Source organism: Dendropsophus ebraccatus, chromosome 6, assembly GCF_027789765.1.
Source record: "Dendropsophus ebraccatus isolate aDenEbr1 chromosome 6, aDenEbr1.pat, whole genome shotgun sequence".
Classification (NCBI taxonomy): domain Eukaryota; kingdom Metazoa; phylum Chordata; class Amphibia; order Anura; family Hylidae; genus Dendropsophus; species Dendropsophus ebraccatus.
The window spans coordinates 115873960-115888823 of record NC_091459.1 but is presented as its reverse complement, the minus strand read 5'-3'; the positions used below and the strand labels follow the sequence as shown (position 1 = coordinate 115888823).

The 14864-nt window shown below is 45.8% G+C and overlaps 1 protein-coding gene across 2 annotated transcripts; it reads left to right on the top strand.

Annotated features, from left to right (window-relative positions):
• The first annotated feature begins 290 nt into the window (after positions 1 to 290).
• On the top strand, positions 291 to 14184 carry YWHAQ (tyrosine 3-monooxygenase/tryptophan 5-monooxygenase activation protein theta). Of its 2 annotated transcripts, none has more exons than XM_069975719.1 (6): positions 291 to 398; positions 2999 to 3427; positions 10203 to 10326; positions 11322 to 11485; positions 11773 to 11868; positions 13363 to 14184. In XM_069975719.1, exons 2-6 carry the CDS (start codon positions 3131 to 3133, stop codon positions 13426 to 13428), a joined length of 747 nt encoding a protein of 248 aa, XP_069831820.1. In that variant the 5' UTR covers positions 291 to 398; positions 2999 to 3130; the 3' UTR covers positions 13429 to 14184. The 2 variants fall into 2 exon arrangements, with proteins under 2 accessions (XP_069831820.1, XP_069831821.1); XM_069975720.1 differs by having other exon boundaries at positions 292 to 384.
• The last annotated feature ends 680 nt before the right edge of the window (positions 14185 to 14864 follow it).

The following is a 14864-nucleotide window of genomic DNA, read 5'->3' as shown; positions in this document are numbered from 1 at the left end:
GCAGCACAGCGCGAGGAGACAAGCTGCAACTAGGTTGCCACAGCAACAATGACGTCATCTCACCCTGCACCTCATTGGAGGAAACCCCGTGGACCAAGCCGCAGCCTGTCGTTCAACCTAACCCACCCTCCCCTAAACCCGCCTCTAGCTCCCGCGCTAGATTCTCATTGGCTGCGACGCCTAGGTGACCGCGGAATTGGCGGGTTTCCCCCATCGTCGTGATTGGCTGGATTCCCCTTGCAACGCCTCTTTTTTTTTTTTTTTTTGCCAACGCCTGGTAATTGGGTTAGGTTGAGCCTAGAAGGGGGTTTCTTGTACGCTGCACTCAGTCGCTGGGTTTTCTTGTCTACCCTCTCCTTTCTCCGCCGGCCAGCGGCTCACACGGTGAGGAGCGCCAGGTGAGTGAGTGACCGGGCTGGGAGGGTCTTCTGCTTGGGCTGGGCGCCTTATTGTGAGGCAGCTGCTGCAGTAGTAGCAGCAATGGGCACGGCACACGCCATTATCCTGTCAGCCTGCAATGTCACGGCAGGGGCTTGTGTCTGTACATGGATGGCGTGGAAGCCATTGTGTGTGTAGTCGGGGACGGGTGTCATTGTATCGCGATAATAGTATTACATCGTGATATTATTGGATGTGTGTGTGTATATGTCATTACATTGCTGTATGGTATAACATAGGCAACCTGTGGCTTTCCAGCTGCTGCAAAACTACAACTCCCAGCATGCCCTGACAGCATTTGGCTGTCAGGGCATGCTGGGAGTTGTAGTTTTGCAGCCATAGGTTGCCTATACTATAGACTGTATATGTAAGACCCCTTGATGTCATTGCTGCGGCTCCTCATGCAGCATGTGGGGATCTCCACCTCTGGATCAGCACGTTTTCCCTGGTGTGGGGGGAGGAGGGTAATCCCCATCCTCCTCTGCATATTAATTTCTTGGAATATTCCAGTCTCCTGTCCCCGGTGCATGGCGGCGGTGTTCCAGTTTCTATCTATACAGGTGATGGTGGACGGTGTGTCAGCCATGGATGCATGATAGGTGCCGGTCATCTCTGTGTAATCTTGCACAGGCACTGCAGAACTACAACTCCCAGAATGTCTAGGTGTTGCACACCTAGGACTCCCTGCATGCATGGCTATTATAAGACTACAACTCTCATCATGTTCAGACATCGGCATCTTTTGGCCCTATAGTTGTTACAAAGCTAACACTCCCAGTATGAGGTGGTGGCTCTCAAGCTATGGCAAGACTACAATGCCCATTTTCAACTCCCAGCATGCACGATCACCCCTGTAGTACTGTATACCCTACAACCCGGGTTCAAAATATGTATAAGAACGTGTTTGACCATAGACGCGTAGTAGTAGTGGAGCACATGTCCTATTGTAAGCCAGCGGATAGCAGAACTGCTGTCAGTCGTGCCTGGGACTGCTGGTGTATGGCTGGGAAGCCTGGCTCCCCCTGAGGGGTGGGTGTTATGGAGGGAGAGGCAGGCAGGCAGGGCGGGGATGAACCACAGAGCCTGGAGACAAAAGGCAGGGCAGGCAGCTTCATTCCTTCCCCTCCCATAGTACGATTCCCATCACCCTGCGCCTCCTCTTACTGACTCATGTGCTAACTCGTTTTTGGAAGGAAGCGTTCCCTTGCAGATCTTTAGGGCGTCTGAAGGTGTTCTTTCTCCTAGGTCACACATGCTGGTGTAGGGGTGTTCACATGGCATAACCCTAGGATAGGCCATTGCTTCATGTCCTTGGAATAGGGCTGGGTTTACACTAGTACAGTACAGATGCATTATGGTTGCATGGATCAGCTGTCGGGTCATCCAGAACCTAATACAGCATCTGTTAGTGTCAAATTGGCCTAAGGGGGTGCTGCGGCCTTCATAGTGCATGGAGTGCCAGCTGGCACTTCAATGGAGTGGGCTACAGCTTCCTGCATGGCCTGGGGCATATGGGTGAAGCACCTGTAGTGTAAAACTGCTGATGCAACCCCCCCTGGTGGTGGTCCCACAGGTCATAAGGTAATGGCATATCCTAGAGCAGGGGTAGGGATCCTTTGGCCCTCTAGCTGTTGCAAACTACAGTTCCCATCATGCCTGGATGACTTAAAGGGGTACTCCGGGCTGGGGGGCTTTTTTGCTTATGGCGGGGGCAGAGGTAGATGAGGGCAATTACGTCCCCTTACCTCCCCGGTTCCAGTGTCGTGTCCCGGACTGCGCTGCCCGGCCGCTTCCTGGTCTCTGCGGGGGTTTGAGACGTGACTTTTCAAGTCCACTCAGCCAGTCAGTGGCAGAGTCGGGATCCTGCCTCTGCCAGTGAATGGCTGAGCGGACTTGAAACATCATGTCTGAAGCCCGTGTCAGTGACCAGGAAGCGGCCGGGCAGCGCGGACCGGAGCGGCGACATCCGGGGCACGACACTGGAACCGGGGAGGTAAGGGTACGTTGTTGCCCTCATCTACCTCCAGCCATAGGCAAAAATCCCCCCAGCCCAGAGTACACAAATAAGAGATGGATTTGGCTGCCCAGGTATGATGGAAATTGTAGTTTTGGGACAACTGCAGGTTGTCCACTATGGTCCTAGTATGAAACTAGGCTTCTGCAGTGTTGGGCGTGTGCTTCCTCTGTGGATGTGTCATGTGATATGGAGTTTCCTGCATCATTTATGAATGGAGAGCACAGCGCTGAGCTTTAGGAAGTATGCAGACCATTTTATTATATCGCATTCTGTGGCACCGACTAGTGTGAGGCCTGCGGTGTAACCACTGACTTTACTATCTTGTGGGCTACGAAAGGTGATCGGGTTTATATTACATGTCAGTATGGAATTCTAGTCTCAGTACAGCAGTAAAGATGGTGGGGTCATACTCGCCTGCCTTGGCACCTTGTTTATCACCACTTTTTGTTGGTGATCTGTGATTGTGCAAATAACCATCTCATTGTAGATCCACTATACCTTTTTATAAACCTTCTGTAACTTTATACTTTTGTCTTTCTATAGGTTTGGCTACCTGCTCCAGCTTCAGGTCTACCTAGAACTCCTCACTTGAACCACCACCCCCCCTTCTCAACTTTTTTTTACCCTTTCCAACGGGTTGTTTTACTCTCCTTTGTACCAAATCACATTTAAGCCATGGCAGACAGAACCGAGCTGATCCAGAAGGCCAAGCTGGCAGAACAGGCAGAGCGCTACGATGATATGGCAGCTAACATGAAGGCTGTGACAGAATGTGGGGACGAGCTGTCCAACGAAGAAAGGAACCTGCTTTCTGTGGCTTACAAGAACGTGGTGGGCGCACGGAGATCGGCCTGGAGGGTCGTTTCCAGCATCGAGTCCAAGACTGAATCTGTTGAGAAGAAGATGCAGTTGGCCAAGGAGTACAGGGAGAAAATAGAGTGTGAACTTAAGTCTATATGTGATACAGTGTTGGTAAGTTGGAGATTTGGCTGTTATGGGGAGGTGACGTCTGCCCTTTACTGACAGAATGCTGTTACTATAAAATCAGCCTTGAGCTCTAGTAATGGGCCTATATACTGTTATATTTCAAATCAACTGGTGCCATAAAGTGCCAGAGATTTGTAACTTCTATTAAAAAAATCTCAAGTCTTCCAGTACTTTTCTGCTGCTGTATTCTTTGTGGTGGTGTATTCTTTCCTGTATAGAGATCAGTTGAGGTTTTCTATGAGAATTTACTGCTGCTCTGAACAGTTCCTGACATGCACAGAGGAGGCAGCAGAGAGCACTGTGTCAGACTGGAAAGAAAACACCACTTCATGCAGGACATACAGCAGCTGATAAGTACTGGAAGACTCAAGATTTTTTAATAGAAGTAAATCACAAGTGTCTGGCAGTTTTATGGCACTAGTTGATTTAAAAGAAAAAAAAAAATGGTGAACAACCCCTTTAACCATTGACATGGCGAGATCTCCCCCTATTGAATAAGATGGCTGTTGTACAGAGACTTTCCAGGTTTCTCATTTATCACCGCTCCTGAGAATCTGGTGGTGGTCGGTCTGACGCTCGGCATCCCTGTCTTGCCAGAACCATATACATACAGGTGGTCCGGAAATTGTTATTACAAGCTGTAATATGATGATCTAGCAGCCCTGGAAGGTGATAAAAGCAGCCGTGGACATAGTATTGGAGATGCTAAAGACATCATGAGGAAACAACTTAAAAATTCATGCTAATTCCTGAATGCTTGATCTGTAGCATATTAATTAGGTGGTCAGCTGCTCCTGCTGAAATCTCCACAATTGTCAGACATGTAGGTCCGTAGGCTGGGGTATGTGCAGTGTTGGGTGCTTCCCTTGCCTGAACCCACATCTGACAGCTTTCATATGAATATTGCAAAGTTTACATCTGAATAGATCTAATTTTTCAAACCATATGGGGGGGGGGGTTGTTGGTGGGTTCTTGGGAAATTGATGCTTCCTAGGTTTTTTCTACGGCTGGCACCCTCTGCAGTCACATAAGACATGTGTTCGTAGCTGCCTGGTGTAAACATTTTACCCTTAGCACATTTTAGCCTTCATAACCTTTTATTAATATATTGAACATCGTTCTGTGTAGGTCTTGGTGTCTTGTGCTGAAGGGGTAGAGGATTGCACTTTCTATATGTCTAGGTAGCATAGCTTCCAGAATACATTGTCACATGTCAGCTATAGTTTGTATCCAGTGTATTTGCCAGAGGCTTTGCTGTAAGTTGCCTTCCCATAGTCCTCACCATGGGGATTGCTGGGGGAGTTGATACAGCGAGTGGCTTACTATTTACAATGCAGGTCTCATGCACATGTATTTACTATCATGTGGTGTGTGCAGATATAGAGAGATTCCAGATGAAAGGAGCTGCAGGCAGATCCATTCTTTCTCTATGGAGCTGCCAAAGAGCCCTTAGTTATTCCTTATCCTGTGTATAGGGCAAAACTTGGCCAGATGGGAATACCCGTTTAAATGCATTAAGTTTCCTTGATGTACCCATAGACTTTGACGTGTATCTGTCAGTTTAAAAGGTTTTTAGAAACCCGTGTGGTTTTGTTAGGTTAACCCTTTAGAGTGGTGTCATTGATTTTTAGGTGGTGGTGAGCCCCTCCTGTTGGCTATTTCTCATGTTTTACATATCGGTGGGTGGAACCAGAGCTGAGCTATCTGCCAGTATTACACACAGACCCTATTTTACCTGCTCTGGCCAATCACTGTTTATCAAAGGGGACAGCTGCCATGAGTTTTACAGGGGGTAAGGGAAGCCTTGATTTAGCTTTCAGGCAGTTCCGGTCAGGCAGGTACATAGCCGAGGCCTTCTCAGGCTCTTTCCTTCTCCCCTGCTTCCTGTGTCCTGTCCTGGTCTAGGCATTACAAGACAGGCAGTGGACAGCAGCATACTGGGAAGGGAGACAGATATGTTAGCAATCACATTGGTTATTACATGGGCGGAAGTTTGTGTGAATAAGGGTTTGACTTAAATCATAAGGAGAAGATTTTACTGGAAAAAAAAGTTAATCTAAAATGTATAGAAACATATATTCCAAAGAAATGTACTTTAATATTGTGCTGTGAACCCAGCCTTTATTTAAGGGAGAACTCTGGAGAAAAGAAAAATATGGTGGGGGCATGGCGGTAACATGATACAAAAAAAAAAAACTATACTTTCCTGTCCCTGTGACCCTGCTCAGTCAGTGACTTCAGAGATGTCCTTCCCAGTCACTGACTGGCTGAGCGGGCATTTCTTAGCTGGGTCGTGACGTTGCAGGGACTGCAGGAGGTGGTGGGGGTCTGGCAGTAGTCTGTAGCCCTCCAGCTGTTGCAAAACTACAACTCTCCTCATACCTGCACAGTAAAAAGTAGTTTTGCAGCAGCTGGAGAGCAACTGGTTTGGGAACATGGCTATAATGGAACCAGAAATTGAAGGTAGTATCCAAGAATTAAGAAAACATGGTGGCTTTCTTCCAGGAATGGTGCCACTCTTGTCCTCAGTCTGGGTGTGGGGTTTGCAGCTTGGTTCCATTGAAATGAAAAGAGATTAACTGGCACTGTTTTTTCAAAAAAGCATCTGTGCTCTAACCTTGGAATAACCCCTTTTAACTTTATATATATATTATATATAAGTGATGGGAATAACCTCTTAAACAGGGCGGCATAGCTTGTGAGATCAGCTTCAGCTTGGGTGTATCCAGACAGTCGCCAGATTGCTGTGTGAATCTTAACGCAAACTGCATCCATGTGCAGAAGTGCTGGCTGCTGAGCCGGCATGGTGCAGTTGACATCTCTGCTGCCATGAGGTGTGGGAATAAGCTGCATAACACTTTTCTGCCCAGTGGTTTTGCTGCGTTGTGTAGCCTGCACCTATGTCAGCAGTGCAGGAGCAGCGCTGTCCGGCTCCGCTGGATCAATAATCATTGAAGCCGTATAAATCCTTCTGTCTGTAGCACTGCAGTATTAAGCATGCTGCAGATAATGTCAGCAGACACCAGTGAGGCGGCACCGCCAGAGGACGGCTCAGACGAAGGCTTTGTGCTGCGCTCTAATTCTATTAACTCTTTTTTTTGCTGGTGTCCAGTTTTGATGGTGGATCTGAAAACCCTGGGTTGCCTAAACTGGATCTGGTGCTGACAGATGCCACAGGACACCTTCACAAATCTATGCAGGGTCTGACAAGTTGGAGGTGTGTTGGTGGCAGGTGGAGGTGTGAGGGTGTCTTATTAAACGTTAGGCCATGGGTCTCCAAACTGCGGCCCTCCAGCTGATGCAAAACTACATTTCCCATCATGCCTTGACAGCCAGATGCAAACCTTTAGCTGTCCAGGCATGATGGGAGTTGTGGTTTCACAACAGCTGGAGGGCCGCAGTTTCGAGACCCATACGTTAGGCCTTGCTGATGACCCTCTTGACTGTCTGCATTAGTTACTGTTTCATACATTTTGGCAACACCACCTTAAAGGGTACCTGTCATTAAAAAAAAAAAAAAAAAGTCTGACATGTTATAGCAACATGTCAGAAATTTGAATCTGTCGGTTTCTGGGTGCTGGGACCCCCACCAATTGCTAGAACATAGGAGAAGACTCTCTCAGCAGCGCACAATGTGCCCCACCATTTCTGCTGTAACTGCTAATACGAGCAGTCTGCGGAATTATAATGGGAGCCTATGGAAATTCCCGCAGTTTTGTCTACCAGACGTTCCATAGGCTCCCATTATAACCCAGATCCTCGTATTAGAAGTTTATAGCAGAAAAGAAGGGACTGAGCGCGTTCTAAGTATGTCTGTCCCTTGTTTTTCGCGATCAGCGGGATCTTGGCACCTGGAACCCAAGCGCTGCAAACGTCTGACATGTCATTATAAATGATAGTTACTCTTTAACAACGCTGTTCAGAAGGGGGGGGGGGGTGTATTTGTTCCATGTATACAAATTATTGTGCACTGTAGATGGTGTCACGTAGTATCAGGAGGTTGCCCAGCTCTGTACCCTCTCAGGTGGTCTTTAAAGGGTTGCCCCTATATAGTTTATCCATAAGATATGCATTCATTTCAACTATTTCTACCTCTGCGAGCCTAGTATATCTTGTGGTTTAAGTTTTGACTTTCCCTCTTGTATAAGTAGCTTGGTATACAATGATATGGGTGTACTGATGTACAGGGCAGGAGCTGTGCACGTTCGGACCCAGCAGGTACACTTGAGCTCTTGATGCTGCTGAATTGTGAATTCCGCTCTGAACTACAAGACCTGAGTTCATGTGTAGAACTTTTAATAAGTGGATTTGGCTGTAGATCCCAATGGAATTTTTCACTTCCATATTGGAGGCAACAGAGGAAAACGTCCCATAGATCTGCGCTCTCTCCACAGCAGAACCTGATGAGCTGCAGGTTTAAAGGATTTTTCATCGCGAGTACATGAGATTTGTTAGATTCTCATTCACTATAGTCTACATACTGTATCTACATAAAAAATCTCCACCAATCCACTCCCTGAGCATGTGGAAGAATACAGGCTGTAACTCTGTATGTGAAGAGCGGTGTATATGCATAGTGAATAGTGCTGATGGGAAACACTCCGTACACTGACCAGGTTGTGTCTCTGACAGGTTAAATCTACAGCTTTCACAATGATGCACATAACATCCAATAGAAAACAGTTTCCATCATCTGCGGCTCTGTGTGTTTTATACGACAGAACTTTGATTTCCCCTGTGGAGGCGCTGCAGAGAATTCATCACTTTCTGCACAGGTCCCCCGTTATTAAGTGTTTGCCCGGGACCCCAGCCTGATCAGTGTGTCTCTCTATAATAAGGGATTGTGAGACTCATTGGCTGCGCGAACCTCCTCATCCCTATTTGTAGGATATTAGCTACAAATCTGCCACCAGAGAACACTTATCCACCCTTGTTAAGTGGACGGCAGGGCCGCTCTTGTCCCACTTGTCATAAAGTATAATGTGCAACAAAGTTTTCTTGGGAATCATTTCATACTCTGATCCTTATATCTGTCTGTGGCGTTCCTCTTATTCGTCCTGGAAACTTAAATGTTTATGACCTTGGTGGCAGGCCAGGGCGAGTGACTCCTTTAGCTAGTTTTTACCAGAGTTATAGCTGTAGTCCACATCTCGTCATCTTTGTGTAGCACAGAGAATAGCGTCAGAACGCTGTCCCCACCTGTCAGGTCCTGGGGGCCAGTCTGTAAAGCTCCGGGGACCTGGCCGGTGACAGCTGCAGCCCGCTGGATTACATACAACTAAATGTATTGCTTCTGGATGTTCAGAACCCCATTGTGAGTGAATGCAGCGTCAGGAACACATGATCAGAAGACCATTGTCCTTCTTGATGTTGGTGCAGTGGATGGCCAGGCCGCGGTCAGACCTCTCCCACTGATCAGCTTATGTCTGAGTGGTAATGTTGCATCTTAGGAGAGCTCCTTTATATATTCTATAAAGTATAGACAAGGCTGCAGCAGCGTGCCCATGGTCCTGATCATCCAATATAGTCACTGTTTAGCTGGTTCCCCCTCATCGTGTAGGTTATGCAAATCTGGTTCTTACTTTTGTTTGTCCCTTCAACACAGCGCCCAAACCCATGCAAAACATTGGTAAGAAGCTTGCACAATAGAGGTCGGGTTACCAGGTCTGCAGCACAGGAGGGACACCTACAGGGCAGCACGTTCTGTACAACGTCCAGTGTGGTCACAGACTCTTGTCAGTCATGTAGTCTATATCGGTGAGCAGTGGCTGTATTGAAGAGGTGTCATCTATATGACGAGCTAATGTGTCACCCTCCTGGCCTAGTCCTGCCATATGTAGCTCTATTCTGAGGTATACGCATAGGAGGAGCATCTGCTAAGACTTGGAGTAGTGAATCCTACAGTCTTGCATAACATGCATGTCCCTCCCTCCAGACATCCTTGGGCTTTTTGGCAGAAGTGTAAAACTTGTTAAATTAACATTTTTCTCATAGTGAGGTTTTGTGGCTGTAAATTCCATAAGAAAAATACTACAACACTTCAGGGGGAAAGGGTGAGATGAGGGGGGGTTAATGTGACCCTTACAGGAACTTGTTTCCTTGCGGTCAGGTGAGACGTCTAAGGGGTAAAGTGAGGATCCTACTAGACATGCCCACCCATGTCCTACACCAGCAGATGGCTCTCCGCACCACCCCCTGTGGATAGCCATCACTTATTCCATATCAGCAGTGACCTGATATCAGGGTTGTCTGGACGGGGCTGAAGATGTCACTTTGCTCACCTTTAGACCCTGACTTCATAGTAAACCATCCTCTGTCTGTTCCATTGAGGAGCGTCTGCAGGAAGTAATACAAGAAACAATATTGTGGCCCAGACTCGCTAAAACCTAGTGTAAACCCATACTAGACAGTACGGAAATGTGCACAGATCTATCACAGTACCCCCAGCTGTGTAAGCAAGTGTTGATCTTGCTGATCTGTGCTCACTTTACATCCTATTACATGGTCTTGTAATGGTGCATTGATGGCTGTATAATGGTTTGGATGTCCCTTTGCTGTAACTTGCCGCTTGTTGCACATCTTCCCATGTATAATAGGGGCTAGGCATGTTTGTTTTTATTACCATGTGTTTCTGGTGGATTGTTACATTTTGGTGCCCATGCTTGGTGCAGAAAATACAATGTTTAGTGCTTGTTTTTTTGCATTGTAACTCTCATTGTAAGATAATACAGCTGATGTCTTGTCCTTCTTTCTCATTTAGACCCTGCTCGATAAATTCCTGATCGCTAAATCCACCCAGCCAGAGAGCAAGGTCTTCTATATGAAGATGAAGGGAGACTACTACCGATACCTGGCAGAAGTGGCCACCGGCGATGATAGAGCCCGTAAGTTTCCTTGCTAGATGTCTATTCAGGCCATAAATATTTATGATTTCCGTCCCTATTAGAGACCAGGCTTTGTAGGATTAGATCTATAGGAATACATAAAGACTTGGGTATCCTGCATGTACATCTGTCCTGAATGATCAGGCTGGGTAGACTTTGTTCAGTTATGAGATCTGAGTTGCACATCTTGCGCCGCAGTGGATGCTCTTTAAGGGTGCCTTCACACTTAACGACTCGCAGCGTTAATAACGCTGCGAGTCGGCTAGGTCCTGGCAGATCACTGTCTGTACATACACGAAGCGGTCTGAACTGCCGCTGTGTGTATGTAAATCTGCCGGCCGCTTAACCCCTTCTGATGCCGGCCGCCTCCCGCTCCGCTCTTTATACATTACCTCCTCGCTCCACGGGGTCCTGACGTCCTGCTCTCCCGCCCGGCCAATCAGTGGCTGCGGCAGGGCAACACACTGATTGGCCAGGCGTGAGAGCAGGACGCCGGGACCCCGTGGAGCGAGGAGGTATGTATACAGAGCGGAGCAGGAGGCGGACGGCATCAGAAGGGGTTAAGCGACCGGCAGATTTACATACACGCAGTGGTCGTTCAGACCGCTGCGTTTATGTACTGACAGTGATCTGCCAGGACCTAGCCGACTCGCAGCGTTAACGCTGCGAGTCGGTAGTTGTGAAGGCACCCTAAGGCCGTGTTTCCACACTGTAAATGGCTGAACAGATGTGCAGCCGTCAATTGAAGTCAAGACAAGGACATAGATGACAGCAAATGCCAACGTTCGCAGACCGGTCATGAACAAAGTTGATTGGGTAATGGATGTCTAAAATCCCTGTATAGTCACGTGTCTTTCATCTGTATGAGACAGAAACCCATCCACTTTCTTCAGGCACCACCTCACCATGAAAAATGCAACATGTTACACATGTGTTTCTACTCTGTAGTGCCAATCTGTAGCCTTAATGTAATGTACGGTCTCCTTCCACAACAGGTACAATACAAGACTCACAAGCAGCTTATCAGGAAGCATTTGACATCAGCAAACAGAAAATGCAACCAACACATCCCATCCGCCTGGGCCTGGCCCTCAACTTCTCTGTATTCTTCTATGAAATTCTTAATAGTCCAGAAAAGGCCTGCCAACTGGCAAAGACTGTAAGTACTCATAGCTTATGTGTGCCGTTCAACTCCTGCCCAGTCTTTAGATTGGTGGTGAAGAGGAACCTGTGACCCTCCAGCTGTTGAAAAACTACAATTCCTATCATGCCTGGACAGCCAAAGCTTTATGGGAATTGTATTATTGAAACTGCTAGATGGCTGCAGGTTCCTTTCTCTGTACTTAAGAAACAACAATCTAAAGTTTTGTAGCCTTTTGTTGAAAATGTTTGTCCCGCAGGAACTTTGATCAATGTAGGCTAACTAAGCTTTATTCTTCCATGCAGGCGTTTGATGAAGCCATTGCAGAACTCGACACCCTTAATGAAGAATCCTACAAAGACAGCACACTTATCATGCAGTTGCTTAGAGACAACCTAACAGTAAGTACTTGTGTTGGAATTCAGAGACAAAAAAACCTGTCCTGATTCCTAGTATTGTTAGTATCAGCGTTGTATCGTATGTAATCTGGGTGAAATAAGTTATATATACGATGTCCCCGATAGACAGGATTTATGCGGTATTGTCATGTTTGGCTGTTTAGTGTTTTTCCCTCTTTCTTCTGGTCTTCAGTGGCTAGAGCAGTACTACTATCCTTCCCCCGTCGGTATTGTCCCTGTATGCAGCTGCCTTGTGTTGCTAAACTCTTTAGATACTGGGACTTGTAAATTTTGCGAGATGCTTAATGTATGAGTTAAGTAAGGCATGAAAGTGAATGAAGTTGTATACTGCATTAGTTTGCAGGTGCTGGGTAATCCTCATATGTTTTTTTTTTTTGTTCTGGAAACTCTAGTTCTCCCAGTAGCTGGGATCCCTACCAGCAAGACATTATAGCATATGGCTGAGGTGGAAAACTACTGTGCTGGGGGCCGGGGGTCACCTCCCATTCTGGTTTTCAGGAATGTGGTGGACCCGGTTTGTCGTCAACACTTAGGACAATGGTTTAATGTCCACCACGTTCCTGAGAACAAGGTGGGAGAGAGGGGAGATGGACTACACATGCACAGACACATTCTCCTTTAGGGTATATTCATAGTATGTAGTAAGTAGTGTATGAGCTGCAGACGTAAGTCCTGCAGTAAGTTTTAATCACTGTGTGACATTTATTTAAATAAATCCCCGCCCCCTTTCCCTTGGTTGGAGGCTTGCGTTTTAGGGCCCTTTTACACAGAAAGATTATCTGACAGATTATCTGCCAAAGATTTGACTGGAATTGAAAAGAGGAGAAATCTTTCATGTATGACCTTATCTCTCTTTATAGTCTGTTCCTGGTTTTGGCTTCAAATATTTGGCAGATAATCTGTCGGATAATCTTTCTGTGTAAAAGGGCCCTCAGTAAAGCCGACCTGGTGCAGGCATTGCAGAACAAATCTGCACCTGCTCGGGAGGAGGTGTAAATTTGTATAATTTAAGCCTGTGAGCGGGCGTAAATCATAAATCGGGTGCGGAAGGAAGCAATTTGCTCCATCCCCTGCCTTCCCATCAGGCGAGTATGGGAAACGGAAAGGGAGAGGATCTGCCCCTTTTCTGTGGCATGAGCCAGAGGCGCATATTGATCGATTTTATTATTCTTAGTCGTTGGACATTGCATAAAGTCTGCAATGAAATTTCCACCATCAAATCCACGAAATTGAGTGCAGAGTTTATGCAGAGACATTCCCAGGTTTTACATTTTCATAAATGAAATACACTGCATATATATGTTGCATGTAAACCTGCCTTGAACTTCAGCTACTTGTCCAGGTTGTAGTTCTGAAGCTACTGTGGATAATGCAATATATACGTTTGATTTATTGTTTGACGACTTGGTATCTTGAAAATGCAAGAGAAGTTTTGACTTTTAAATTTTATATAATTTTTATTTCCCCTCCCCCCAGTTATGGACATCTGATGCCGCAGGAGAGGACAACGATGCTGGCGATCAAGCAGCAGAAAACAACTAACCTGTCCTGCTATCTACCCCTAATCTACCCCTTTTTACACGTCTTCATTCCTAATCGCTCCACGTGGATTTCCTTATAGCAAAGAAAGTCCATCCATGTGTAACGGAAATAAAAGTTTATAGTCTCTTCACACTGCAGCTTCCGGAGAACTCCATAATTTTTTTTTTTTTTTTTTTTAATTTTTGGTGTGCGGTTACTGCTGTAGAGAAGTATTAACTGTTTCACTTCATGTTAAAAAAAAATTAAATAAAAATATTTAAAAAAAAAAGGGGAAATGCACATAACTACCAGACACTTATGGTAAGGACTCTAAGCCTTTCTAATATTTAAATAATAAAAAAAAAACAAAAATTGGAACCACCAGTTTCTGCAACTGACTTTATGTATTATAATGTAAGAAGTGTAGTTATTGGTTCATAAATACTTTTATCTTGCCCATTCTCCCTTCTTAAAAGCCAAATGAATTGCTGCTGCCTGGGTATAACTTTTTGTTTTCTACCCAGCAAACACTGAGTTAAAGCCTTGTACACACAGCGCAGTTTAAATGTGTTGCAGTTATTTCTGTCAAAACCATTTTTGGTTGTGGCTGTAAATAAAATGCATGGGAAAACTGCGCTGTGTGATCAAAGCCGCCAGAGGCTGTGGACTTGGATTGTGGAATTCTCATGTCCAATTACTTAGATTTTTTTTCTTTTTTCTTTTTGCTGCTGTTCAGTTGACAAACCTGCCTACTCCAATAAACCTTCATTACACTCCTATCGTTGTCCTGGTGTTCTCTTAGCATGTAGAAAATTTTTATATTGATACACTGGAGTTTCAGAGACCAAGAAAGTTTCCCTAGTTTATCTGTTTCTCATTTCACTTTTTAAAAAATTTTTTCTCTCCTTTGAGACATTTACTGTAGTTTCATCCAATTGTAACCTTCTGTTTAAATAAAATGTTATTTTGTTGACAGGTTTTTAGAATGATCTATGTTCACCTCTCCAGACATTCTCATGGATGTACTACAGAAACAATGAGGTTGTGATCTTGCAGCGTGTTGCCCTGTATAACAGGATACATAATACAATGTTCCCTTCATGGTATACAATTGCGTATCTGCCATGTTGGGCCCTTAAAGGGGTTATCCAGCGCTACAAAAAAATATGGCCACTCTTTCCCTTGTCTCCAGATTGGGTGGTGTTTCAAACTCAGTTCCATTGAAGTAAATGGAGCTTAACTGCAAACCACACCTGACCTGGAGACAAGAGAGGGGGTAAAGTGGCAATGTTTTTGTAGCGCTGGATAACCCCTTTAACCTAACCCTGCACAACAGACAATCCCTACAAAATCTGTCTAGTGTTCAGCAGACCTGTCAACCTTCAGATTTGGCAACATTCTGCAAATGCTCTGCATTTAATTCTGTTGCTGCAGAAGTTGGATGCCACCCTAGGCAT